The sequence below is a fragment of the Poeciliopsis prolifica genome, unplaced genomic scaffold (assembly GCF_027474105.1).
Source record: "Poeciliopsis prolifica strain line A6 unplaced genomic scaffold, Auburn_PproV2 SCAFFOLD332, whole genome shotgun sequence".
NCBI lineage: Eukaryota > Metazoa > Chordata > Actinopteri > Cyprinodontiformes > Poeciliidae > Poeciliopsis > Poeciliopsis prolifica.
Window position 1 is genome coordinate 14,474 of NW_026562707.1, and position 25,422 is coordinate 39,895.

At 39.3% G+C, this 25,422-nt stretch overlaps 2 protein-coding genes and 2 pseudogenes across 2 annotated transcripts; all 4 read left to right on the forward strand.

Moving 5' to 3' along the window:
- The first annotated feature begins 770 nt into the window (after positions 1-770).
- LOC129357893 (protocadherin gamma-A12-like) lies at positions 771-3,637 on the forward strand (annotated as a pseudogene).
- A 2,454-nt stretch (positions 3,638-6,091) lies between these two features.
- Positions 6,092-12,836, forward strand: LOC129357890 (protocadherin-23-like; annotated as a pseudogene).
- An 867-nt stretch (positions 12,837-13,703) lies between these two features.
- LOC129357895 (protocadherin gamma-A12-like) lies at positions 13,704-16,328 on the forward strand. The gene is given in 3 exon segments (XM_055026843.1): positions 13,704-14,778; positions 14,780-15,406; positions 15,408-16,328. Coding segments are annotated over 3 exon segments (2,361 nt in total). The 5' UTR covers positions 13,704-13,965.
- A 4,555-nt stretch (positions 16,329-20,883) lies between these two features.
- LOC129357891 (protocadherin gamma-A12-like) lies at positions 20,884-24,418 on the forward strand (the record flags this gene model as incomplete). The annotated part of the gene is given in 4 exon segments (XM_055026841.1): positions 20,884-23,114; positions 23,117-23,279; positions 23,281-23,554; positions 24,357-24,418. Coding segments are annotated over 4 exon segments (2,420 nt in total), but the record flags the coding sequence as incomplete, so codon positions are not given.
- Positions 24,419-25,422: the final 1,004 nt, after the last annotated feature.

A 25,422-nucleotide genomic window follows, 5' to 3' on the forward strand; every position in this document is an offset into this window, starting at 1 on the left:
GGAAATTATGGGTCCCTAGCCTGCAAAAAAGGTTTTCAGAGACCTAACTAAAACTTTCGGATGTTCTGCCGGATGGGCTCTGGGGTTCATGGAGCATAAGGTTGTTGACAGAGCAATTGTGATGTGTCTTTTAAGCCAAATTGAAAAGCACCAGAAGAAGAGGGACAGTTTTTTAACAAAACCTTTTTCTGTTGCTAGAAACAGCTTGAAAAGGCATCTTACCAAATGAGCGTGACATACCTCTGTGGATCTTGGATCCACAGAGGTGCCTGTGCCTCCGCTTCTCTGTTCCTCCATCAGTTTTAGTATCGAGTCGCCTCCTTCCTTGTTCCTCCGTCGGTCCTGCAGTTCCTCTCCTGATCCATTCTGTCTATTACACAGCAGCACACTGCGCCACGACGATCGATACACACAGTATCCTTCCTCACGGGAATTCTTCACCTGATGATGTGCGTCTTATGGGACGACTCCAAATTTTACGGGATGGGAGGCGATCCTATTCAGAGGTGCTGAGATATAGTTATAGGGGTGTTTACGCCTCTGTTGTTTACATTTATAGAAGTTAAACCTTATCTTTGTCTACTTGAATTTAATAGTAGCATTTACCTGAAATTTTGAACATAAAATAATTGTCTGATTTAAAAAAAAAAAGAAAAAAAGAGTAGTATGGTTGTTTTTATGTCTCTTGAAAAGCGAATTTAACTGGCATAAGACTCGAATAACAAGTTTCCTGTGTTATTATTATTATTATTATTATTATTATTGTTTTTGTTGTTGTTGTTATTAATATTATTAATATTTGGCTGTCCACACCTGAAGCCTTCTTATAATGACGGTAATAGATTTCTTAGCGTCATGGTCATTTGCGGAGAAAAGATAGAATGCATTATGACGCAGTGTGTTGGTGTTCGTGGTATTGATTGATGGATTTATCATGGTTATTAAACTCAAATATCTGATTTGAATTGATTTTTGAAAATCTAAATTGAATATAGTTCAACATTTTTAAACAACACTATTTGTCAGGTTGATGTTTTTGCATTGATTACAGGCGAATAATGTTGCTGCACTGAGCTCAAGATGTCGCTATATACTAGCCTAAAATATCATCATCCCTCCTTCCTTTGTTAACTTCCCGGATTTGCGCCGTGGAGCTGCTCTACATTATTAGGCAGGATCGCTGAATTGACGCATTTCGTCATTTAATGTCATTCGGTCATATTTGAGGAACTACGACATAAACCCTTTCAGAACTAACATTTGAAAACGGGTTTAACAATGGAAATCTTTCCGTCGCTGGTTTGCGTCTCTTTTTTTCTTCTGCACGTCGCGCATGGAGAACAGAGTTATTCTTTCCTGGAGGAGATGAAGCGAGGATCAGTTATTGGAAATATCGCCAAGGATCTCGGCTGCAGACTGGAGCGCTGTCCACCAGAAGAGCCCGAATTGACACCGAAGGGAGTGATAAACGTTACTGTGACATCAACCTGAGAAACGGAGCGCTGATGGTGACAGAGAGGATTGATCGTGAAGGCCTTTGTGGCAAAAAGGCTTCATGTGTCCTAAAACAGGAGCTCGTTTTGGAGGATCCTCTGGAGCTGCATCGAATTAGCCTTCATATTCAAGATATCAATGATAACTCACCGGTATTTAAAGATGTAAAAATAGACTTAGAAATTCATGAATCGGCAGCAAGGGCTCACTTTTGATCGAGGAGGCGCACGACGCGGATGTAGGACAAAATTCAGTTCAGCAGTATAGCCTAGAAAAGAACGAACATTTTATTCTGGCTGCTAATGGAAACACAGTGGAGCTTGTTTTAGATAAAGAGCTTGATCGAGAAAAACAAAAGGAAATGAATTTACTCCTTTCAGCTCTAGATGGCGGATCTCCTCAGAGATCAGGTACAGTGGTCATACATGTAACTGTACTGGATGCTAATGATAACGCCCCAGTGTTTAGCCAGGCCGTTTATAAAGCCAGTCTGCCTGAAAACTCTCCTATAGGTACTGTAGTGATAACAGTGAGCGCAACTGATGCAGATGAGGGAGTGAATGGAGATGTGACTTATGATTTTGGACATGTTACTGACGAAGTTATGAAAATATTCAGTATTGATAGTAAGAAAGGGGAAATACGTGTAATGGATACTGTAGACTATGAAGTTACAACATCATATGAAATACGCGTTAAAGCAAAAGATGGTCTAGGCTTGTCATCTTATGCTAAGGTTATAATTTCTATAACTGATGTGAATGACAACGCCCCTATAGTTAGTCTGAAATCACTGACCAATCAAATACCAGAAGACACTCCATCTGGTACAGAGGTGGGAATCATTAATGTACAGGACAGAGACTCTGAGAATAACCGGCAGGTTCGCTGCTCCATCCAGGAAAATGTCCCTTTTAAGTTGATTCCTTCTATTAAAAACTATTATTCTTTAGTGACCACAGGACAACTGGACCGTGAATTAGTATCTGATTACAACATTACAATCATTGCCACTGATGAGGGCTCTCCACCTCTATCCTCCTCTAAAACTATTCAGTTGTCTGTAGCTGACATCAATGACAACCCTCCTGTGTTTGAGGAACAGTCCTACAGCGCATATGTTAGTGAAAATAACAAACCTGGCTCCTCTTTATGTACTGTTTCTGCTCAATCCTGACTGGAGACAAAACGGTACAGTGATTTATTCTCTGTTACCTGGTGAGGTGAACGGTGCCTCGGTGTCCTCCTATCTATCTGTTAATGGAGACACAGGAGTGATCCACGCTGTGAGGTCATTTGACTATGAACAGTTCAGGAGTTTCAAAGTCCAAGTGATGGCCAGAGACAATGGTTCTCCTCCTCTCAGCAGCAACGTGACTGCAGTGTGTTCATATCTGATGTGAATGACAACTCTCCTCAGATACTGTATCCAGCACCAGAGGGCAGCTCCTTCATGACTGAGCTGGTCCCTAAAGCTGCACATGGAGGGTCTCTGGTGTCCAAAGTGATAGCAGTGGACGCAGACTCTGGACAGAACGCCTGGCTGTCCTATCATATAGTCAAGGCCACAGATTCTGGACTTTTCAGTATTGATCTGCACAGTGGAGAAATCAGGACCCAGCGGGACATTTCACAATCTGACAGCATGAAACAGAACCTGATTGTTGCAGTGAAAGATAATGGACAGCCCTCTCTGTCTGCCACCTGTTCAATGTATTTACTCATTTCTGATAACTTGGCTGAAGTTCCAGAACTGAAAGACATTTCTTATGAGAGAAAACTCCAAGCTGACCTCTTATTTGATCATTGCTCTCGTTTCTGTTTCAACCTTCTTTCTGACCTTCATCATCATCATCCTGGGTGTGAGGTTTTGTCGTAGAAGAAAACCCAGACTGTTGTTTGATGGAGCAGTAGCCATTCCAGGAGCTTATCTTCCTCCAATTATGCAGATGTTGATGGAACAGGAACTTTACGCAGCACCTACAATTATGATGCCTACCTGACAACAGGATCCAGAACCAGTGACTTTAAGTTTGTATCATCTTACAATGACAACACGCTGCCTGCTGACCAGACCTTGAAGAAAAGTCCAACTGAATTTGCTGATGTGTTTGGAGTATGTGATGATTCCCCAGAGGTATGATATTTATCTTTTTGTATTCTATCACAACTCATTTTACTTATGAAATCATTTGTGTTTGTTATAAATTATTTAATGTGTTTGTGAAATGACGTTATTTTAGGAACCTCTTTCTTTTTTAATTCCACTTACAACATATGAGGGAAGTACATGGTCTTGATTGAGTTTGATATTGATTTTTGGATATAACTTTGAAGTTTATTTTTTTTTTTTTTTCACGTGGTTTCTTTTTAAGCAAGCTGTGATTTTGCTTCAAGTCTTACACATGCTCTTTTATTGCTTCTTATTTCCATTTTATTCTTAGGCCATTTTTATGAATAGTCCTCTGCTTGTGTGTCTTTGGTTCCTTTGTTTCTCTGTCTTTGGTCCTTAAATCTTCAGAAAGAGTTTTGCATTGGTGTGCTCTAAAGTAGTTCATTTTTAGGCAATATTTGTTTTATACTAATTGCTTTTTGGCTCATTAGTCCATTAATTATTAAACAGGAATTTTTTTAAGTATTTGAGTTTTTTGCAATTTCCTGTATTTATGTTCAAAAGAATTCCGAGATTTTTTTTCTGAAATATTATTATATTATTATTATTATTATTATTATTATTATTTCCAGTTTCTTTTCACCTTTAACATACCCTCATCTCTACATCTCCATGTTTTAGCATTTGCTTTTGGTACACTTGGGATTCTGCAAAAATCTGAATACAATATTTTCTACTAATTTTCATTTTCCTTTATTGAAGTATTTGTGGGTTTTGTCACATGTTTCAGTTTCTACTGGAGAAATTTGAGTTTGCTTCAGATCTTTGAATATTAACCTGGTCTTCAGAAAGTCAGCAATGATACAGCAGAGTACTTCACTCATATTCTACAGAAATCATTACTGTGTCACAAACAAATACTTTAACAAGTTTCTAAAACTTTTAAATTCTGGATAAATTGCTGTCTAAAAAAAAAATTAGAATTGCAGAGCAGCCAGAAAATCAGCTGCAGAGGACTCCTGTTGTTTACTGACGTTTAGGTGAGGCGGCTAAAGTTGGTTTGTGGCTCTAACTTTTGGTTGTTTTCCTGTCTTCTCGCTGCATCATGGATAAACAGGTTGCTGTTACTTATCATGAGGAATGGATTGTCTTTTTTTCTGTGTTCTGGCTGATGTGCATCTTGTGAAAGTCAATTTCCCCAGAGTTCATCAAACTCCAACGTATGCCTCTCTGGTTGTTGTGCATATATCTGCAAATACTGCCAGAAGATGTTAGCTTGGAATTACTACAGAGATCCCTCACTATAGATTTCATGTTTTCCCCTTTGTTATTATTGTAAAGCAATCTCAGTCTCATGTCTCATGGTTGCTATGGCTTGCTGCTCTGCTTTGGAAGCATTGCTTTTGACAATTACAGTGTTATTTTTACTGATATTATCTGTTTGTAAGCTAGTTATGTTTACTGTCAGTGAACAATTCATTTGTATCTTGCTTATAAAACACACTTTCTTTCTTACACTCATATAAATATATTGTCAGCCTAAATGGAAAAGTTTTATTACTCTGCTTTCTTGGAAGTTGTGCAGAAGTTGTGGTACAGTTTTGAAAAGGTAGACATTTATTTTAAACAATCCTTTGCCTGATGACATGCATTCATCAGGCATGTCTGCTTAAACCCTATCCAGTTTGTGTTTAACTGGAAGCTACGTATCTAAAAAATAAGCTAACATTTGTAAGTTATTCATCCAACATACTTCAGTGTGAGTTACATAATAAAAACTGTTAAAAATATACGTAGCTGTCTTCCTTTTACAGCAGACTTTTGTCTTCTCTACTGGTTAATATTTTGTGCTTTCCTTGAGAAAAATTTTCATTTTTATTGTTTCTAGTTCATGAACTGGTTAACTGAAAACAGTATACAAATTTTGAGAGTTACATGCAGTGTCTAAAATCTGAGAAAATACTGGCCTACAGTAGTTTTCAATACTTACTGGATAACATGTTGTGTTTTACTTTGCAATATTACAGTATTTTAATGGTGCTACTTTATGAACAGAGTAAATACAACTGTGCAATCCTGCATGAGTTACATGATAATACATCTGTTTAAACTCTACAAAACAAGAACTTTCATTTGTAGTACAGTTTCCCTTTACGAACTGGGTAATATGTTAGATTTTACTTGTATTTTTGCAGTACTTTATTGTGACGAGTTGTATGAACAGGTTAAAAAAACTGTAAAGTCTTTAATGAATTTTATGGTAACCATTGCTTAAAATATAAGACCTTAAAGATTTCTACACTTGCATAGTAAGGGGAGACGTAAACCCATTAAGATGCAGGTTTTCCAAGACAAACCTTTATTGATTTGTCATGTGTATTAAAAGGAAAATTTTTTTTAAAAAAACAAAAAAAAAAGAGAGAGAGAGAAAAAGTCAGGTTAATGTTTTGCATTGATTACAGGCGAATAATGTTGCTCCACTGAGCTCAAGATGTCGCTATATACTAGCCTAAAATATCATCATCCCTCCTTCCTTTGTTAACTTCCCGGATTTGCGCCGTGGAGCTGCTCTACATTATTAGGCAGGATCGCTGAATTGACGCATTTCGTCATTTAATGTCATCCGGTCATATTTGAGGAACTACGACATAAACCCTTTCAGAACTAACATTTGAAAACGGGTTTAACAATGGAAATCTTTCCGTCGCTGGTTTGCGTCTCTTTTTTTCTTCTGCACGTCGCGCATGGAGAACAGAGTTATTCTTTCCTGGAGGAGATGAAGCGAGGATCAGTTATTGGAAATATCGCCAAGGATCTCGGGCTGCAGACTGGAGCGCTGTCCACTAGAAGAGCCCGAATTGACACCGAAGGGAGTGATAGACGTTACTGTGACATAAACCTGAGAAACGGAGCGCTGATGGTGACAGAGAGGATTGATCGTGAAGGCCTTTGTGGCAAAAAGGCTTCATGTGTCCTAAAAACAGGAGCTCGTTTTGGAGGATCCTCTGGAGCTGCATCGAATTAGCCTTCATATTCAAGATATCAATGATAACTCACCGGTATTTAAAGATGTAAAAATAGACTTAGAAATTCATGAATCGGCAGTCAGGGGAGCGCGGTTTTTAGTCGAGGAGGCGCACGACGCGGATGTAGGACAAAATTCAGTTCAGCAGTATAGCCTAGAAAAGAACGAACATTTTATTCTGGCTGCTAATGGAAACACAGTGGAGCTTGTTTTAGATAAAGAGCTTGATAGAGAAAAACAAAAGGAAATGAATTTACTCCTTTCAGCTCTAGATGGCGGATCTCCTCAGAGATCAGGTACAGTGGTCATACATGTAACTGTACTGGATGCTAATGATAACGCCCCAGTGTTTAGCCAGGCCGTTTATAAAGCCAGTCTGCCTGAAAACTCTCCTATAGGTACTGTAGTGATAACAGTGAGCGCAACTGATGCAGATGAGGGAGTAAATGGAGATGTGACTTATGATTTTGGACATGTTACTGACGAAGTTATGAAAATATTCAGTATTGATAGTAAGAAAGGGGAAATACGTGTAATGGATACTGTAGACTATGAAGTTACAACATCATATGAAATACGCGTTAAAGCAAAAGATGGTCTAGGCTTATCATCTTATGCTCAGGTTATCATTTCTATAACTGATGTGAATGACAACGCCCCTTTAGTTAGTCTGAAATCACTGACCAATCAAATACCAGAAGACACTCCATCCGGTACAGAGGTGGGGATCATTAATGTACAGGACAGAGACTCTGAGAATAATCAACAGGTTCGATGCTCCATCCAGGAAAATGTCCCTTTTAAGTTGATTCCCTCAATTAAAAACTATTATTCTCTGGTGACTACAGGACAACTGGACCGTGAATTAGTATCTGATTACAACATTACAATCATTGCCACTGATGAGGGCTCTCCACCTCTGTTCTCCTCTAAAACTATTCAGTTGTCTGTAGCTGACATCAATGACAACCCTCCTGTGTTTGAGGAACAGTCCTACAGCGCATATGTTAGTGAAAATAACAAACCTGGCTCCTCTTTATGTACTGTTTCTGCTCGAGATCCTGACTGGAGACAAAACGGTACAGTGATTTATTCTCTGTTACCTGGTGAGGTGAACGGTGCCTCGGTGGCCTCCTATCTATCTGTTAATGGAGACACAGGAGTGATCCACGCTGTGAGGTCATTTGACTATGAACAGTTCAGGAGTTTCAAAGTCCAAGTGATGGCCAGAGACAATGGTTCTCCTCCTCTCAGCAGCAACGTGACTGTCAGTGTGTTCATATCTGATGTGAATGACAACTCTCCTCAGATACTGTATCCAGCACCAGAGGGCAGCTCCTTCATGACTGAGCTGGTCCCTAAAGCTGCACATGGAGGGTCTCTGGTGTCCAAAGTGATAGCAGTGGACGCAGACTCTGGACAGAACGCCTGGCTGTCCTATCATATAGTCAAAGCCACAGATCCTGGACTTTTCAGTATTGATCTACACAGTGGAGAAATCAGGACCCAGCGGGACATTTCAGAATCTGACAGCATGAAAACAGAACCTGATTGTTGCAGTGAAAGATAATGGACAGCCCTCTCTGTCTGCCACCTGTTCAATGTATTTACTGATTTCTGATAACTTGGCTGAAGTGCCAGAACTGAAAGATATTTCTTATGATGAGAAAAACTCCAAGCTGACCTCTTATCTGATCATTGCTCTGGTTTCTGTGTCCACCTTCTTTCTGACCTTCATCATCATCATCCTTGGTGTGAGATTTTGTCGTAGAAGAAAACCCAGACTGTTGTTTGATGGAGCAGTAGCTATTCCAGGAGCTTATCTTCCTCCTAATTACTCAGATGTTGATGGAACAGGAACTTTACGCAGCACCTACAATTATGATGCCTACCTGACAACAGGATCCAGAACCAGTGACTTTAAGTTTGTATCATCTTACAATGACAACACGCTGCCTGCTGACCAGACCTTGAAGAAAAGTCCAACAGAGTTTGCCGATGTGTTCGGAGACAACATGGACTTTCCGGAGGTAAAAAATGTTTCGTTTTACCTCTGTAATGACTTCAAGTTCTTTGCCTCTTTTATAGGGTTCTCAAACGTTTTTTTGTTTTCTTTTCAGAGATTCTTTCACCCAAATTTATATAACTTCCTCATCTTTTTTTTCCTTTTCATTTTGTATTCCCTTTGTTCGTATTTGGTTAATCCCTGCCTTTTTAGTAATTCTTTTCCGCACACTTTTCTTACATCTAGTACTTATTCGTTGCACTTCTCTGACTTAACCACTTTATTATGCGTATATAATTCAATTTTCTCTTTTTTGTTGATTATGTCAAGTTATAAGTTATAGTTTTTTGTTGTTGTTTTTCTTTACACCAAACTTGTATTTTCTAAGCTATAACCAGTGTATGCTCATTTTTCACTTTTCAAAACAGAATAACTTTTCATTGGTTTTTAAAAAATATTTGAAAAGTCGAGGTATTTTTGAGCACTTTATTTTCTTGTTCATTGCCAGTTGCTTGTTTGTGAGAATTCGTGCGACATCCTTCATATGAACCTGTCATATATTATAAACCATCGATTCATATGTTGGGGCGTGTGGCAAGATGATTCGGGAATCATTTTAAACATCTTCAGCTTGCTCGTTTGTCAGTGTTCTGTGTTTTCACATTCAAATGCGGGGTTTTTGTTGTCATAACGTGAACGCTCGCTTTCCATGATTACTGCTAAAAGCTCAAAATGAACTCAAGACATGAAGTCACTGCTCTGTATTACAACAACGGAACTTACTGGCTCACAGGTTTCCCCGCTTTCTCCAAATGAGACACCAGCTTTTTCTATGTCTCTGTCCCGGGTGCTGAAATTGACTGCCGCACCAGTCGTTTAAATCTATGAATAACCCACTTATTCAACATGCCGTAAGACATTTAAATCAAAGCTTTGCCAATGCCTTCTTATTAGATTATATAATTGGATGTTACGAACTCCAATTTATAAATAAATAAAAATAAGTTAATTATGATAAGGTTGAATGGTTGGATTTTTTTAATACTTCAAAAACGTTTATCAAGTTATTGTTGTTTTCACGTTCTCCTCACACACACAAAGAAACCTGAGAGTTCATTTTGCGCTTTTAGCGTGTGTGTTGTCTTTCATGATAACCTTGGAAAGATTTGTGAGACGGAATTAGGATGTAATTCATTGCAATACGGAGCCGTCCTGCTAATGACCACTTATGATTTTTTTTCTCTCATTCGGTGTCTCTTTACTGAAAAGAAACGTGTGATCACGTTCACTTGAAAGGTGTTTGCATTTATATGTTCACAGAGTGATATAACAATTAACTACAAAAAAAAAACACATGCAATTTCAGATTATATTTAGAAAAACTGGGAACACTTCTTGCGTTATAACGACGGGAATGACGCAGTTTTAAACATTTTAGAATTTAGATGACCCTTTTGCAGTAATGACACAAAATAAAAGTCCGATTATCCTTCAATAAGTATGCATTTATTTGACTGGTTCAATATTTGAATGGCATCATTTTCTTTCCAAAATGCAGATTGCAATTATGATCACGTCTCTTGCGTTGTCATTTTTTAGCTATACTCAAGGTGTCACTAAAGACCAGCAACGCGTTTAACCCCGAATATGTTTTGCACACGATCCACCATGACGACTGGGAGGTATTTCGTCTTTTTTCTCTGAAGCTGGAGCGAAATCCAAGGAATACTGAAATCATAATCAAAAACACTTCACGACTGAAACCGTATCTGCATTATTTTAGTGTCTGATGATGGCGTGGACTACGTTTCCCCGGGATCTGTGGACTCCTCTTTGTCCTTTTTGTTGAACACTGCACACAGGGAGAAACTGACATATTCCGTTCGAGAGGAGCTGAAGCGCGGGTCTGTCATCGCAAATGTTGCCAGGGATTTGGGCCTGGAATCGCGGGGAAACGATGCTCGTAAAGTCCGCGTAGAAATGGAACGAAGCGAGAAGGAGTATATCAGAGTCGACCCGAGGACCAGACTTATTGGTCGCCGGAAGAATAGACAGAGAGGAGCACTGTGGACAAAAACCGACCTGTGTTCTGAAATTTGACCTGCTTTTAGAACATCCCCTGGAACTGCATAGGCTGTCCCTTCAGGTTGAGGATAAACGATAATTCTCCAGTGTTTCAAAAAGATACAGTGAAGCTGGAGATCAGCGAGTCTGCTGACAAAGGAGCCAGGTATCGCATTAATGCAGCGCACGACGCAGATATAGGCCAGAACGCCGTTCAAAGCTACACCCTAGAACAAAACCCCCACTTTGTGTTTAGTATTCAAACAACCAGTGCTGGCAGTAAATATGGAGAGCTGGTCTTAGACAAAGAATTAGATCGTGAAGAGCAGCAAGAATTCAAATTATTGCTGACAGCTGTAGATGGTGGATCTCCGCAGAGATCAGGAACTGTAATCATACACGTTACTGTGCTCGACGCTAATGATAACGCTCCAGTGTTTACTGAGGCTGTGTACACGGCCAGTTTTCCGGAAAATGCTCCTTTGAATACCGCAGTTATCAGAGTAAGCGCAAAAGACGCAGATGAAGGTATTAACGGTGAGGTGACGTATGAGTTTGGCCGACTGTCTGATAAATCAAAGAAGTTATTTTCACTTAATGAAAAGACCGGAGAAATAATTGTTGCAGGTGAATTAGATTATGAAGAGGGATCGAAGTATGAACTGATGGTTGAAGCCAAAGATGGTTATGGCCTGTCTTCAGAAGCTAAAGTGATTATTGACATCACTGATGTGAATGACAACGTCCCATTAATATATATAAAATCCTTGTCCAACCCCATACTAGAAAATGCGTCTCCTGGTACAGAGGTGGGCATCATTAATGTACAGGACAGAGACTCTGACAATAACCGACAGGTTCGCTGCTCCATAGAGCAAAATGTTCCTTTTAAGATGATTCCTTCTATTAAAAACTATTATTCTCTGGTGACTACAGGACAACTGGACCGTGAATTAGTATCTGATTACAACATTACAATCATTGCCACTGACGAGGGCTCTCCACCTCTGTCCTCCTCTAAAACTATTCAATTGTCTGTAGCTGACATCAATGACAACCCTCCTGTGTTTGAGGAACAGTCCTACAGCGCATATGTTAGTGAAAATAACAAACCTGGCTCCTCTTTATGTACTGTTTCTGCTCGAGATCCTGACTGGAGACAAAACGGTACAGTGATTTATTCTCTGTTACATGGTGAGGTGAACGGTGCCTCGATGTCCTCCTATCTATCTGTTAATGGGAGACACAGGAGTGATCCACGCTGTGAGGTCATTTGACTATGAACAGTTCAGGAGTTTCAAAGTCCAAGTGATGGCCAGAGACAATGGTTCTCCTCCTCTCAGCAGCAACGTGACTGTCAGTGTGTTCATATCTGATGTGAATGACAACTCTCCTCAGATACTGTATCCAGCACAGAGGGCAGCTCCTTCATGACTGAGCTGGTCCTAAAGCTGCACATGGAGGGTCTCTGGTGTCCAAAGTGATAGCAGTGGACGCAGACTCTGGACAGAACGCCTGGCTGTCCTATCATATAGTCAAAGCCACAGATCCTGGACTTTTCACTATTGATCTGCACAGTGAGAAATCAGGACCCAGCGGGACATTTCAGAATCTGACAGCATGAAACAGAACCTGATTGTTGCAGTGAAAGATAATGGACAGCCCTCTCTGTCTGCCACCTGTTCAATGTATTTACTGATTTCTGATAACTTGGCTGAAGTGCCAGAACTGAAAGACATTTCTTATGATGAGAAGAACTCCAAACTGACCTCTTATCTGATCATTGCCTGGTTTCTGTGTCCACCTTCTTTCTGACCTTCATCATCATCATCCTGGGTGTGAGGTTTTGTCGCAGGAGAAAACCCAGACTGTTGTTTGATGGAGCAGTAGCGATTCCAGGAGCTTATCTCCCTCCAAATTACTCAGATGTTGACGGAACAGGAACTTTACGCAGCACCTACAATTATGATGCCTACCTGACAACAGGATCCAGAACCAGTGACTTTAATTTTGTGTCATCTTACAATGACAACACGCTGCCTGCTGACCAGACCTTGAAGAAAAGTCCATCAGAGTTTGCTGATGTGTTTGGCAGCTGTGACATTTCTCCTGAGGTAGGCACCTGTCTGACATAGTAATACTTCTTCTGTTTTGTCGTTGGAATTTTTCTTGCAATATCTAATTTTTTCAAGTTTGACTTCATATCGAGGTGTTTGCAGTTATCTAATGTTTTCTTTTAAGGATTTGAAATCTTCAGGCATAACGGTAAAATAAATAAAAACGCTGTTAGTATTTAGCTTCTCACACTGACAGCAATTTTGGAAGTCCAACAATAGTACTTGCTTGCTTTTATCTTTAAATACATGTCCAATATCAGGTTTTGCTCTATCTTGCGGTCAGAAATTTTTAAGTGACTTCCATGTACTCTCTTTCATCTGATTTCTTTGTAACAGTATTACAAACATAATACCAGGATACTCATCTTTAAACAGAGTCTACTTAAGTTGTACTTAATGAGATATGATTATAAATCTGTAAATAACAAAGCAAATCTGTTATTTGGACATGTTTGTATTACCAACTAAATTAATGAAGGGATTACTGTTTAGTTACCGTAGTTTATTTATTTGTTTGTTTGTTTAGGTTATGAACAACACACACTAACAATGACATGACTGCATTAATGATTATTCTTATAGACACTATATAGATTACTAAGAACAAAAAGTTTTTTATTTTGGAACTTTTTAATGACGGTCAGGTTGACCATAATCCGTCAAACTCCGTGCATTTTGTCTGTCTGACTTTCCGTACACATAAACCGTACAGATTTATGTTTGTATGATTTTAGCACTCATCAAACCTATAAAGTGAAAGTCAGACATTATTCGGAGTTTTTATTGCTTTAAAGAAAGGTTTCTGCAGCGTTGTTTTGCCGTTAAGAACGCTGAGAGGACGAATTATACTAAAGAAGAAATTATTTATTCGAAGGCAGACTTTTATACTGAGAACAGTGTAAAAGTGCTGTTTCTTCCTTTTTCTCAAGGTGTCACTATTTGCCTGTCTATGAGAAGGCTCTTCTTCCCTCCCCGCGCCGTTTTAGATGTAAAGAAAGCTTCACAATTCAATCTGCGCATCCAGACAGATCGAGAAGCGCTCGAATTACTTCTGTTTTTGTGCGTTGCTGTTTCTACCACTGATTTTTTTTGTGGAATATAACCAAGGGTCCCTGTTGTGTTTTGAAAACATTTCCTATGTGCCACAATGGAGCATCGGATTGTGTGTCTCCTCTTTTTGTTCTGGATCGGAGTGAATGGAGACGTGAGCTATTCGGTGCAGGAGGAAGTGAAACGTGGATATGCCATTGGAAATGTAGCGAAGGATCTGAACCTGGACGTGGGTAAATTGTCACTACGGAATGCTCGTGTTGATGCGGCAGGGAATCGGAAGCGATATTGTGATATCAATAGAAGCACAGGGGATTTAACTGTTTCCGACAGGATTGACCGAGAGGAGCTGTGTGGAGAACGATTGTCTTGTGTAATAAAACGCGAAATCGTGCTGGAGAACCCTCTGGAATTGCATCCTTTCAGTCTGCATGTTCAAGACATTAATGATAATACACCTCAGTTTAACGAAGCGTCGTTTGCATTTGAAATTCGAGAGTCGGCAGCAAAGGGAGCTCGTTTTTTAATCGAGGAGGCGCACGACGCGGATGTAGGACAAAATTCAGTTCAGCAGTACAGACTTGAAAAAAACGAAAATTTCATTCTGGCTGCTAATGGAAACACAGTGGAGCTTGTTTTAGATAAGGAGCTTGATCGAGAAAAACAAAAGGAAATGAATTTACTCCTTTCAGCTCTAGATGGCGGATCTCCTCAGAGATCAGGTACAGTGGTCATACATGTAACTGTACTGGATGCTAATGATAACGCCCCAGTGTTTAGCCAGGCCGTTTATAAAGCCAGTCTGCCTGAAAACTCTCCTATAGGTACTGTAGTGATAACAGTGAGCGCAACTGATGCAGATGAGGGAGTGAATGGAGATGTGACTTATGATTTTGGACATGTTTCAGAAAAAAGTAAAGAAAGTTTTTGGCCTTGATCCTAAGACAGGAGAATTAAAACTCATTAGCGAGATAGATTTTGAATCGGTTGCAACTTATGACCTGCGCATTAAAGCGAAAGATGGCTTGGGATTGTCATCTTACACTAAAGTGACTGTACATGTCACCGATGTAAATGACAATTCACCTGTTATTTATATAAAGTCTCTAGCAGACCCAGTACCTGAAAATGTGTCTCCTGGCACAGAGGTGGGCATCATTAATGTACAGGATGTAGATTCAGATAACAGTCAAAATGTCCGCTGCTACATTCAGCAAAATGTCCCTTTTAAGTTGATTCCTTCCATTAAAAACTATTATTCTCTAGTGACTACAGGACAACTAGACCGTGAATCATTATCTGATTACAACATTACAATCATTGCAACTGATGAGGGCTCTCCACCTCTGTCCTCCTCTAAAAACTATTCAGTTGTCTGTAGTGACATCAATGACAACCCTCCTGTGTTTGAGGAACAGTCCTACAGCGCATATGTTAGTGAAAATAACAAACCTGGGTCCTCTTTATGTATTGTTTCTGCTCGAGATCCTGACTGGAGAAAAAACGGTACAGTGATTTATTCTCTGTTACCTGGTGAGGGTGAACGGTGCCTCGGTGTCCTCCTATCTATCTGTTAATGGAGACACAGGAGTGATCCACGCTGTGAGGTCATTTGACTATGAACAGTTCAGGAGTTTCAAAGTCCAAGTGATGGCCAGAGACAATGGTTCTCCTCCTCTCAGCAGCAACGTGACTGTCAGTGTGTTCATATCTGATGTGAATGACAACTCTCCTCAGATACTGTATCCAGCACCAGAGGGCAGCTCCTTCATGACTGAGCTGGTCCCTAAAGCTGCACATGGAGGGTCTCTGGTGTCCAAAGTGATAGCAGTGGACGCAGACTCTGGACAGAACGCCTGGCTGTCCTATCATATAGTCAAAGCCACAGATCCTGGACTTTTCAGTATTGATCTCCACAGTGGAGAAATCAGGACCCAGCGGGACATTTCAGAATCTGACAGCATGAAACAGAACCTGATTGTTGCAGTGAAAGATGGACAGCCCTCTCTGTCTGCCACCTGTTCAATGTATTTACTGATTTCTGATAACTTGGCTGAAGTGCCAGAACTGAAAGATATTTCTTATGAGGAGAAAAACTCCAAGTTGACCTCTTACCTGATCTTTGCTCTGGTTTCTGTGTCCACTTTCTTTCTGACCTTCATCATCATCATCCTTGGTGTGAGGTTTTGTCGCAGGAGAAAACCCAGACTATTGTTTGATGGAGCAGTAGCCATTCCAGGAGCTTATCTTCCTCCAAATTATGCAGATGTTGACGGTACAGGAACTTTACGCAGCACCTACAATTATGATGCCTACCTGACAACAGGATCCAGAACCAGTGACTTTAAGTTTGTATCATCTTACAATGACAACACGCTGCCTGCTGACCAGACCTTGAAGAAAAGTCCAACAGATTTTGCTGATGTGTTTGGAGTCTGTGATGATTCCCCAGAGGTATGAATCTATAAATCTTTTTGGAATCGATCACCACTTTTTTTACTTCATGAAACTCATTTTGTATTTATTGTAAGTTATTTAGAATATTTTAATGTTTGCGAAGGTATTTCATGGTTTATACTCTATTCTTGAACTCTCCATACCATATCAGATGCATTTTATACAAGTTTACATTTGTTATTTTTATGATTGAATTTAATATTGCTTTTTGGACTTCAGTTCTGAATAATGTCTATAATTTTATTAAACTAAAGTTCTTTTGCATATTATTTTGTAGTGTCTTGTAGATTTATTGTGTAAACGTAAAATTTTAGTCTTTCATTGGAAGCCACTCAAAGGGTGTTGTATTTTGTTCTTCTCTTCTTGCTGCTGTTATGAATGAGAAGTTATATGATGCTGTATCTGTGAGAACCTTTGCGTTTCTTTTTTGCATCAGTTTTTCGTTTCTGTTTTTTAATCCCTACGACCAGAGGAAACATGCTCATCTTTAGATGATTAATTAGAAGTAAAACTATGGTGCTATTTTCTCATTTTTATTGTTGTCATATTCATGTTTTGCATAATGTTTCAGAACTTCAGCTTTCAGTCATTAGTTATAAAGAAAGATCACTGTCAAATGCTTTCTCCTCTCAAGCCAGACCTTTTCTCGTGTTTATTTTTCATTCACTTTCAAAGAAGGTTTGAGGTATTTTCTTCTTCTATATTCATGATTTTTGACTCAAATCTTACAAATTTCTTCATATTTCTTATTTTCTACTTCTCCTCTTGCTTTTTATGAAAGGAATCACAGCTTCTGTTTCTTTCTCTATCCTTGGTCCTGAAATCCACGTCATGAAGACTTCTGAAATTGTGTGTTATAAAGTAATTTGTTTTCAGTATTATATTTACTGTTTTGTTTGGATTTATTAGCTTATTAATGTTTGTGTTCATTATACATAAGCATTTAATTTAAGTATTTCAGTGTTCATGATTCTAAGGGACCATTTTTTCATTTGGTTTCAGGAGGTAGTTTAAGTTGCCTTGTGACCCTTTCCTTTTGGTCATTGTCTTGAATTCTTACTGCAATATGGATAACAGGAAGCCATATTGCTGTAGTGAAGAATGGATTGCTGATAATGTGCGTCTTTTCACTCACGTCTGTTTTTTTAAAGCGTTTTTTCTCCTACCGACATGGAATCAGGTGGAGGACGTTTTAAAAAGACGTGGGTTGATAGCAGCTCAACGCGACTGCGTTCTGTCCGTCTCTAGGCAACCGTGACGTTCAGCGTCGGTCCGTAGCGTTCAGGGATCCTTTGGCTCTTAATATTTTCTCTATTTTGTCCATTATTGTCAAACTTAGTGTTGATGTGTTTGTTATAGGCGTGTCTATGAGACAGTTATATATTGGTTCAATACGGGACGCACATTTAAGGGCCAAATATGGGACGTCTCCGTATTTAACGGGATGGGTGGCATTTCAATTCAGGGGTGCTAAAGCATCCCTAAAACAGAGCTAGCTACGCCACTGCTTGACATTAACAAAGAGAGACAGATGAACATTTCCCTGTTCATCAGAGAAAAGATGAACAGGGAGAGCCTGACTCAAACTACCTGGATATCAGACAACATCCGGGTCTCATTATGTGTCTCTGCTTATCTCCAGGCCCAAATGAGCAACTTCATGTTTAATCAATCAATCAATCAAATTTTATTTGTATAGCACATTTCAGTAAGGCATTTCAAAGTGCTTTACATCATAAACACAAGAACACAAAGTCATGCATCATGGAATAAACAATACATTGTTACATATTACATTTCAAAAACAATTCTAAACAGGTGCATTTTTAATTGCGATTTAAAAGAAGTCAGGGTTTCCGCTGTTTTACAGTTGTCTGGAAGTTTGTTCCAAAGTTTTGGTGCATAGATGCTGAAAGCTGCTTCTCCTCTCCTGGTTCTGGTTCTGGGGATGCAAAGCAGTCCAGAACCAGAAGACCTGAGAGGTCTGGAAGGTTGATACAACAACAGCAGATCTTTGATATATTGTGGTGCTAAACCGTTTATTGATTTATAAACTAACAACAGTATTTTAAAATCTATTCTTTGAGCTACAGGGAGTCAGTGGAGGGACTTTAAAACTGGTGTTATGTGCTCCATCTTCCTGGTTTTAGTGAGAACGCGAGCAGCAGCGTTCTGGATCAGTTGCAGCTGTTTGATTGATTTGTTGGACAGGCCTGTGAAGACGCTGTTACAATAATCAATGCGACTAAAGATAAACGCATGAATGAGTTTCTCTAGATCTGGCTGAAACATTAGTCCTCTAATCCTGGAGATGTTCTTCAGGTGATAGAAGGCTGACTTTGTAATTGTCTTTATGTCTTTAAAAAACAAGCCCATAAAAAGCATAGCCCACAACTTAAAAATAATAAATAAATAGATAAATAAATAAACAAGCCTGAAGTCACGTAAAATAATCGGACTTAACAGAAACTCAAAGGAGTTTTCGACTGTCCAGCAACAAAATGTGCATCTCTCTCCTCCCTCCATTGTTTACGTTTCTGTTGCTGCTGACAACTGTTGCATAGAAACGGCAGTCGCTCCTCAAGGCATATAGAGGAAATAAAATGACATTACAAAAGAAAATTGTAATGAACAGTGACTTGGATGAGTAACTTTAATCTGATTACTGCATTTGAAATAGTAACGCATTAGATTAGTCGTTACTGAAAGAAGAGGTACATTATGAGAAAGTGCCGAGGTAGCAGAGATTGTCAAAAGATTTAATTTGTAAGACTATTACGTCACAGCGCTGGGTGTATTCTTGTGCTGAGATGTCATATGTTGTGATGTCACATACTGCTTTGTTGTGCAACACGGGGTATAAATAACTCCAGTTGGTAACATTCTGCTACGTTCCAAGGTAGTTCTAGAGGAGTCGGGATCGAGTTCAGTGCAAGACAGCAGCAATGGATTTACTTTGACGAGATTTGTGGTTTTTAGTCGATGGCCACACCATGCCTCCCATCGGTGAATATATTTATTAAATTCAGGAGGAGGACTAACTGGATTTTGAAATTTTGGACCTGGATAAGAGCATCAAGGAGAGGACGAGATTCCTTTTGAGATATCTGACGGAGGTTTTCTCTGATTTTGTGAAGGACGTTTCTGAGAACCTGAACTACGGATATGGCGATTTAAAAGCCATGTTTGGAAACCAGGTCTCTCAGGCCTTTGCCCGGGCAATGGAAGTGGACGAGATCATCCATGGAGACTGTGCTGAAGTACTTGACATGCTCTTCTGGAAGCATGTAATTATCTGAGGTCACGTCTCCTGTCCATGATGAAGATATCGTGTCGATCCTGAAGCTGGGTTTAGGGCTCAGTTCTTTGGTGTGAGCTGTTATCATTATCGTCCACGAACTGATGACAGTGGGGAGAAACACCAAAGAACTGAGGACGTCTTTCGAGGAGCAGAGAAAGGACACAGTCCAACTGTTTGTCAACTCGTTGCTGTGTCTTGGCATCACAGAGTCAAAGACACGCTGTTGTTTTTATTCCCTGATGGAGGTACAGAAGCGTATGATTAACAACATCTGCGCTGACATCGAGGGCCATCCGGCGGAAATTCTGGGTCCCTAGCCTGCAAAAAAGGTTTTCAGAGACCTAACTAAAACTTTCGGATGTTCTGCCGGATGGGCTCTGGGGTTCATGGAGCATAAGGTTGTTGACAGAGCAATTGTGATGTGTCTTTTAAGCCAAATTGAAAAGCACCAGAAGAAGAGGGACAGTTTTTTAACAAAACCTTTTTCTGTTGCTAGAAACAGCTTGAAAAGGCATCTTACCAAATGAGCGTGACATACCTCTGTGGATCTTGGATCCACAGAGGTGCCTGTGCCTCCGCTTCTCTGTTCCTCCATCAGTTTTAGTATCGAGTCGCCTCCTTCCTTGTTCCTCCGTCGGTCCTGCAGTTCCTCTCCTGATCCATTCTGTCTATTACACAGCAGCACACTGCGCCACGACGATCGATACACACAGTATCCTTCCTCACGGGAATTCTTCACCTGATGATGTGCGTCTTATGGGACGACTCCAAATTTTACGGGATGGGAGGCGATCCTATTCAGAGGTGCTGAGATATAGTTATAGGGGTGTTTACGCCTCTGTTGTTTACATTTATAGAAGTTAAACCTTATCTTTGTCTACTTGAATTTAATAGTAGCATTTACCTGAAATTTTGAACATAAAATAATTATGTCTGATTTAAAAAAAAAAAAAGTAGTATGGTTGTTTTTATGTCTCTTGAAAAGCGAATTTAACTGGCATAAGACTCGAATAACAAGTTTCCTGTGTTATTATTATTATTATTATTATTATTGTTTTGTTGTTTGTTGTTATTAATATTATTAATATTTTGCTGTCCACACCTGAAGCCTTCTTATAATGACGGTAATAGATTTCTTAGCGTCATGGTCATTTGCGGAGAAAAGATAGAATGCATTATGACGCAGTGTGTTGGTGTTCGTGGTATTGATTGATGGATTTATCATGGTTATTAAACTCAAATATCTGATTTGAATTGATTTTTGAAAATCTAAATTGAATATAGTTCAACATTTTTAAACAACACTATTTGTCAGGTTGATGTTTTTGCATTGATTACAGGCGAATAATGTTGCTGCACTGAGCTCAAGATGTCGCTATATACTAGCCTAAAATATCATCATCCCTCCTTCCTTTGTTAACTTCCCGGATTTGCGCCGTGGAGCTGCTCTACATTATTAGGCAGGATCGCTGAATTGACGCATTTCGTCATTTAATGTCATTCGGTCATATTTGAGGAACTACGACATAAACCCTTTCAGAACTAACATTTGAAAACGGGTTTAACAATGGAAATCTTTCCGTCGCTGGTTTGCGTCTCTTTTTTTCTTCTGCACGTCGCGCATGGAGAACAGAGTTATTCTTTCCTGGAGGAGATGAAGCGAGGATCAGTTATTGGAAATATCGCCAAGGATCTCGGGCTGCAGACTGGAGCGCTGTCCACCAGAAGAGCCCGAATTGACACCGAAGGGAGTGATAAACGTTACTGTGACATCAACCTGAGAAACGGAGCGCTGATGGTGACAGAGAGGATTGATCGTGAAGGCCTTTGTGGCAAAAAGGCTTCATGTGTCCTAAAACAGGAGCTCGTTTTGGAGGATCCTCTGGAGCTGCATCGAATTAGCCTTCATATTCAAGATATCAATGATAACTCACCGGTATTTAAAGATGTAAAAATAGACTTAGAAATTCGTGAATCGGCAGCAAGGGGAGCTCACTTTGTGATCGAGGAGGCGCACGACGCGGATGTAGGACAAAATTCAGTTCAGCAGTATAGCCTAGAAAAGAACGAACATTTCATTCTGGCTGCAAATGGAAACACAGTGGAGCTTGTTTTAGATAAAGAGCTTGATCGAGAAAAACAAAAGGAAATGAATTTACTCCTTTCAGCTCTAGATGGCGGATCTCCTCAGAGATCAGGTACAGTGGTCATACATGTAACTGTACTGGATGCTAATGATAACGCCCCAGTGTTTAGCCAGGCCGTTTATAAAGCCAGTCTGCCTGAAAACTCTCCTATAGGTACTGTAGTGATAACAGTGAGCGCAACTGATGCAGATGAGGGAGTGAATGGAGATGTGACTTATGATTTTGGACATGTTACTGACGAAGTTATGAAAATATTCAGTATTGGTAGTAAGAAAGGGGAAATACGTGTAATGGATACTGTAGACTATGAAGTTACAACATCATATGAAATACGCGTTAAAGCAAAAGATGGTCTAGGCTTGTCATCTTATGCTAAGGTTATAATTTCTATAACTGATGTGAATGACAACGCCCCTATAGTTAGTCTGAAATCACTGACCAATCAAATACCAGAAGACACTCCATCTGGTACAGAGGTGGGAATCATTAATGTACAGGACAGAGACTCTGAGAATAACCGGCAGGTTCGCTGCTCCATCCAGGAAAATGTCCCTTTTAAGTTGATTCCTTCTATTAAAAACTATTATTCTTTAGTGACCACAGGACAACTGGACCGTGAATTAGTATCTGATTACAACATTACAATCATTGCCACTGATGAGGGCTCTCCACCTCTATCCTCCTCTAAAACTATTCAGTTGTCTGTAGCTGACATCAATGACAACCCTCCTGTGTTTGAGGAACAGTCCTACAGCGCATATGTTAGTGAAAATAACAAACCTGGCTCCTCTTTATGTACTGTTTCTGCTCAAGATCCTGACTGGAGACAAAACGGTACAGTGATTTATTCTCTGTTACCTGGTGAGGTGAACGGTGCCTCGGTGTCCTCCTATCTATCTGTTAATGGAGACACAGGAGTGATCCACGCTGTGAGGTCATTTGACTATGAACAGTTCAGGAGTTTCAAAGTCCAAGTGATGGCCAGAGACAATGGTTCTCCTCCTCTCAGCAGCAACGTGACTGCCAGTGTGTTCATATCTGATGTGAATGACAACTCTCCTCAGATACTGTATCCAGCACCAGAGGGCAGCTCCTTCATGACTGAGCTGGTCCCTAAAGCTGCACATGGAGGGTCTCTGGTGTCCAAAGTGATAGCAGTGGACGCAGACTCTGGACAGAACGCCTGGCTGTCCTATCATATAGTCAAAGCCACAGATCCTGGACTTTTCAGTATTGATCTGCACAGTGGAGAAATCAGGACCCAGCGGGACATTTCAGAATCTGACAGCATGAAACAGAACCTGATTGTTGCAGTGAAAGATAATGGACAGCCCTCTCTGTCTGCACCTGTTCAATGTATTTACTGATTTCTGATAACTTGGCTGAAGTTCCAGAACTGAAAGACATTTCTTATGAGGAGAAGAACTCCAAGCTGACCTCTTATCTGATCATTGCTCTGGTTTCTGTCTCCACCTTCTTTCTGACCTTCATCATCATCATCCTGGGTGAGGTTTTGTCGTAGAAGAAAACCCAGACTGTTGTTTGATGGAGCAGTAGCCATTCCAGGAGCTTATCTTCCTCCTAATTATGCAGATGTTGATGGAACAGGAACTTTACGCAGCACCTACAATTATGATGCCTACCTGACAACAGGATCTAGAACCAGTGACTTTAAGTTTGTATCATCTTACAATGACAACACGCTGCCTGCTGACCAGACCTTGAAGAAAAGTCCAACTAAATTTGCTGATATGTTTGGAGTATGTGATGATTCCCCAGAGGTATGCATATTTATATCTTTTTGTATTCTATCACTACTCATTTTACTTAATGAAACTCATTTTGTGTTTGTTATAAATTATTTTAATGTGTTTGTGTACATGATGTTATTTTAGAAACCTCTTTCTTTTCTTAATTTCCACTTATGAACATGAGGGAAGTACATGGTCATGATTGAGTTTGATATTGATTTTTGGATATAACTTTTGAAGTTTCATTTTTTTTTTTTTTCACGTGGTTTCTTTTTCTAAGCAAGGTGCGATTTTGCATTCAAGTCTTACACATGCTCTTTTATTGATTTCTTATTTTCCCTTTTTATTCTTAGGCCATTTTTTATGAATAGTCCGCTGCTTGTGTGTCTTTGGTTCCTTTGTTTCTCTGTCTTTGGTCCTGAAATTCACTTCAGAAAGAGTTTTGAATTGGTGTGCTCTAAAGTAGTTCATTTTTAGGGCAATATTTGTTTTATACTAATTGGCTTTTTTGGCTCATTAATCCATTAAATTATTAAACAGGAGATTTTTATTTAAGTATTTGAGTTTTTTTGCAATTTCCTGTATTTGTATGTTCAAAAGAATTCCGAGATTTTTTTTTTCTGAAATAATTGTATTATTATTATTATTATTATTATTATTATTTCCAGTTTCTTTTCACCTTTAACATACCCTCATCTCCTACATCTCCGATGTTTTAGCATTTGCTTTTGGCACACTTGGGATTCTACAAAAATCTGATAACAATATTTTCTACTGTGATTTTTCATTTTTCTTTATTGAAGTATTTGTGGGTTTTTGTCACATGTTTCAGTTTCTACTGGAGAAGTTTGAGTTTTGCTTCAGATCTTTGAATATTAACCTGGTCTTCAGAAAGTCAGCAATGATACAGCAGAGTACTTCACTCATATTCTACAGAAATCATTACTGTGGTCACAAACAAATACTTTAACAAGTTTCTAAAACTTTTAAATTCTGGATAATATTGCTGTCTAAAAAAAAAATCATAGAATTGCAGAGCAGCCAGAAAATCAGCTGCAGAGGACTCCTGTTGTTTACTGACGTTTAGGTGAGGCGGCTAAAGTTGGTTTGTGGCTCTAACTTTTGGTTGTTTTCCTGTCTTCTCGCTGCATCATGGATAAACACGTTGCTGTTACTTATCATGAGGAATGGATTGTCTTTTTTCTGTGTCTGGCTGATGTGCATCTTGTGAAAGTCAATTTCCCAGAGTTCATCAAACTCCAACGTATGCCTCTCTGGTTGTTGTGCATATATCTGCAAATACTGCCAGAAGATGTTAGCTTGGAATTACTACAGAGATCCCTCACTATAGATTTTATGTTTTCCCCTTTGTTATTATTGTAAAGCAATCTCAGTCTCATGTCTCATGGTTGCTATGGCTTGCTGCTCTGCTTTGGAAGCATTGCTTTTGACAATTACAGTGTTATTTTTACTGATATTATCTGTTTGTAAGCTAGTTATGTTTACTGTCAGTGAACAATTCATTTGTATCTTGCTTATAAAAACACACTTTTCTTTCTTACACTCATATAAATATATTGTCAGCCAAAATGGAAAAGTTTTATTACTCTGCTTTCTTGGAAAGTTGTGCAGAAGTTGTGGTTCAGTTTTGAAAAGGTAGACATTTATTTTTATAACAATCCTTTGCCTGATGACATGCATTCATCAGGCATGTCTGCTTAAACCCTATCCAGTTTGTGTTTAACTGGAAGCTACGTATCTAAAAAATAAGCTAACATTTGTAAGTTATTCATCCAACTATTTCAGTGTGTGAGTTACAAATTTTTATATATAGCTGTTTTTTTACAGCAGACTTTTGTCTTCTTACTTTAATATGTTTTTTGAAAAATACTAATTTT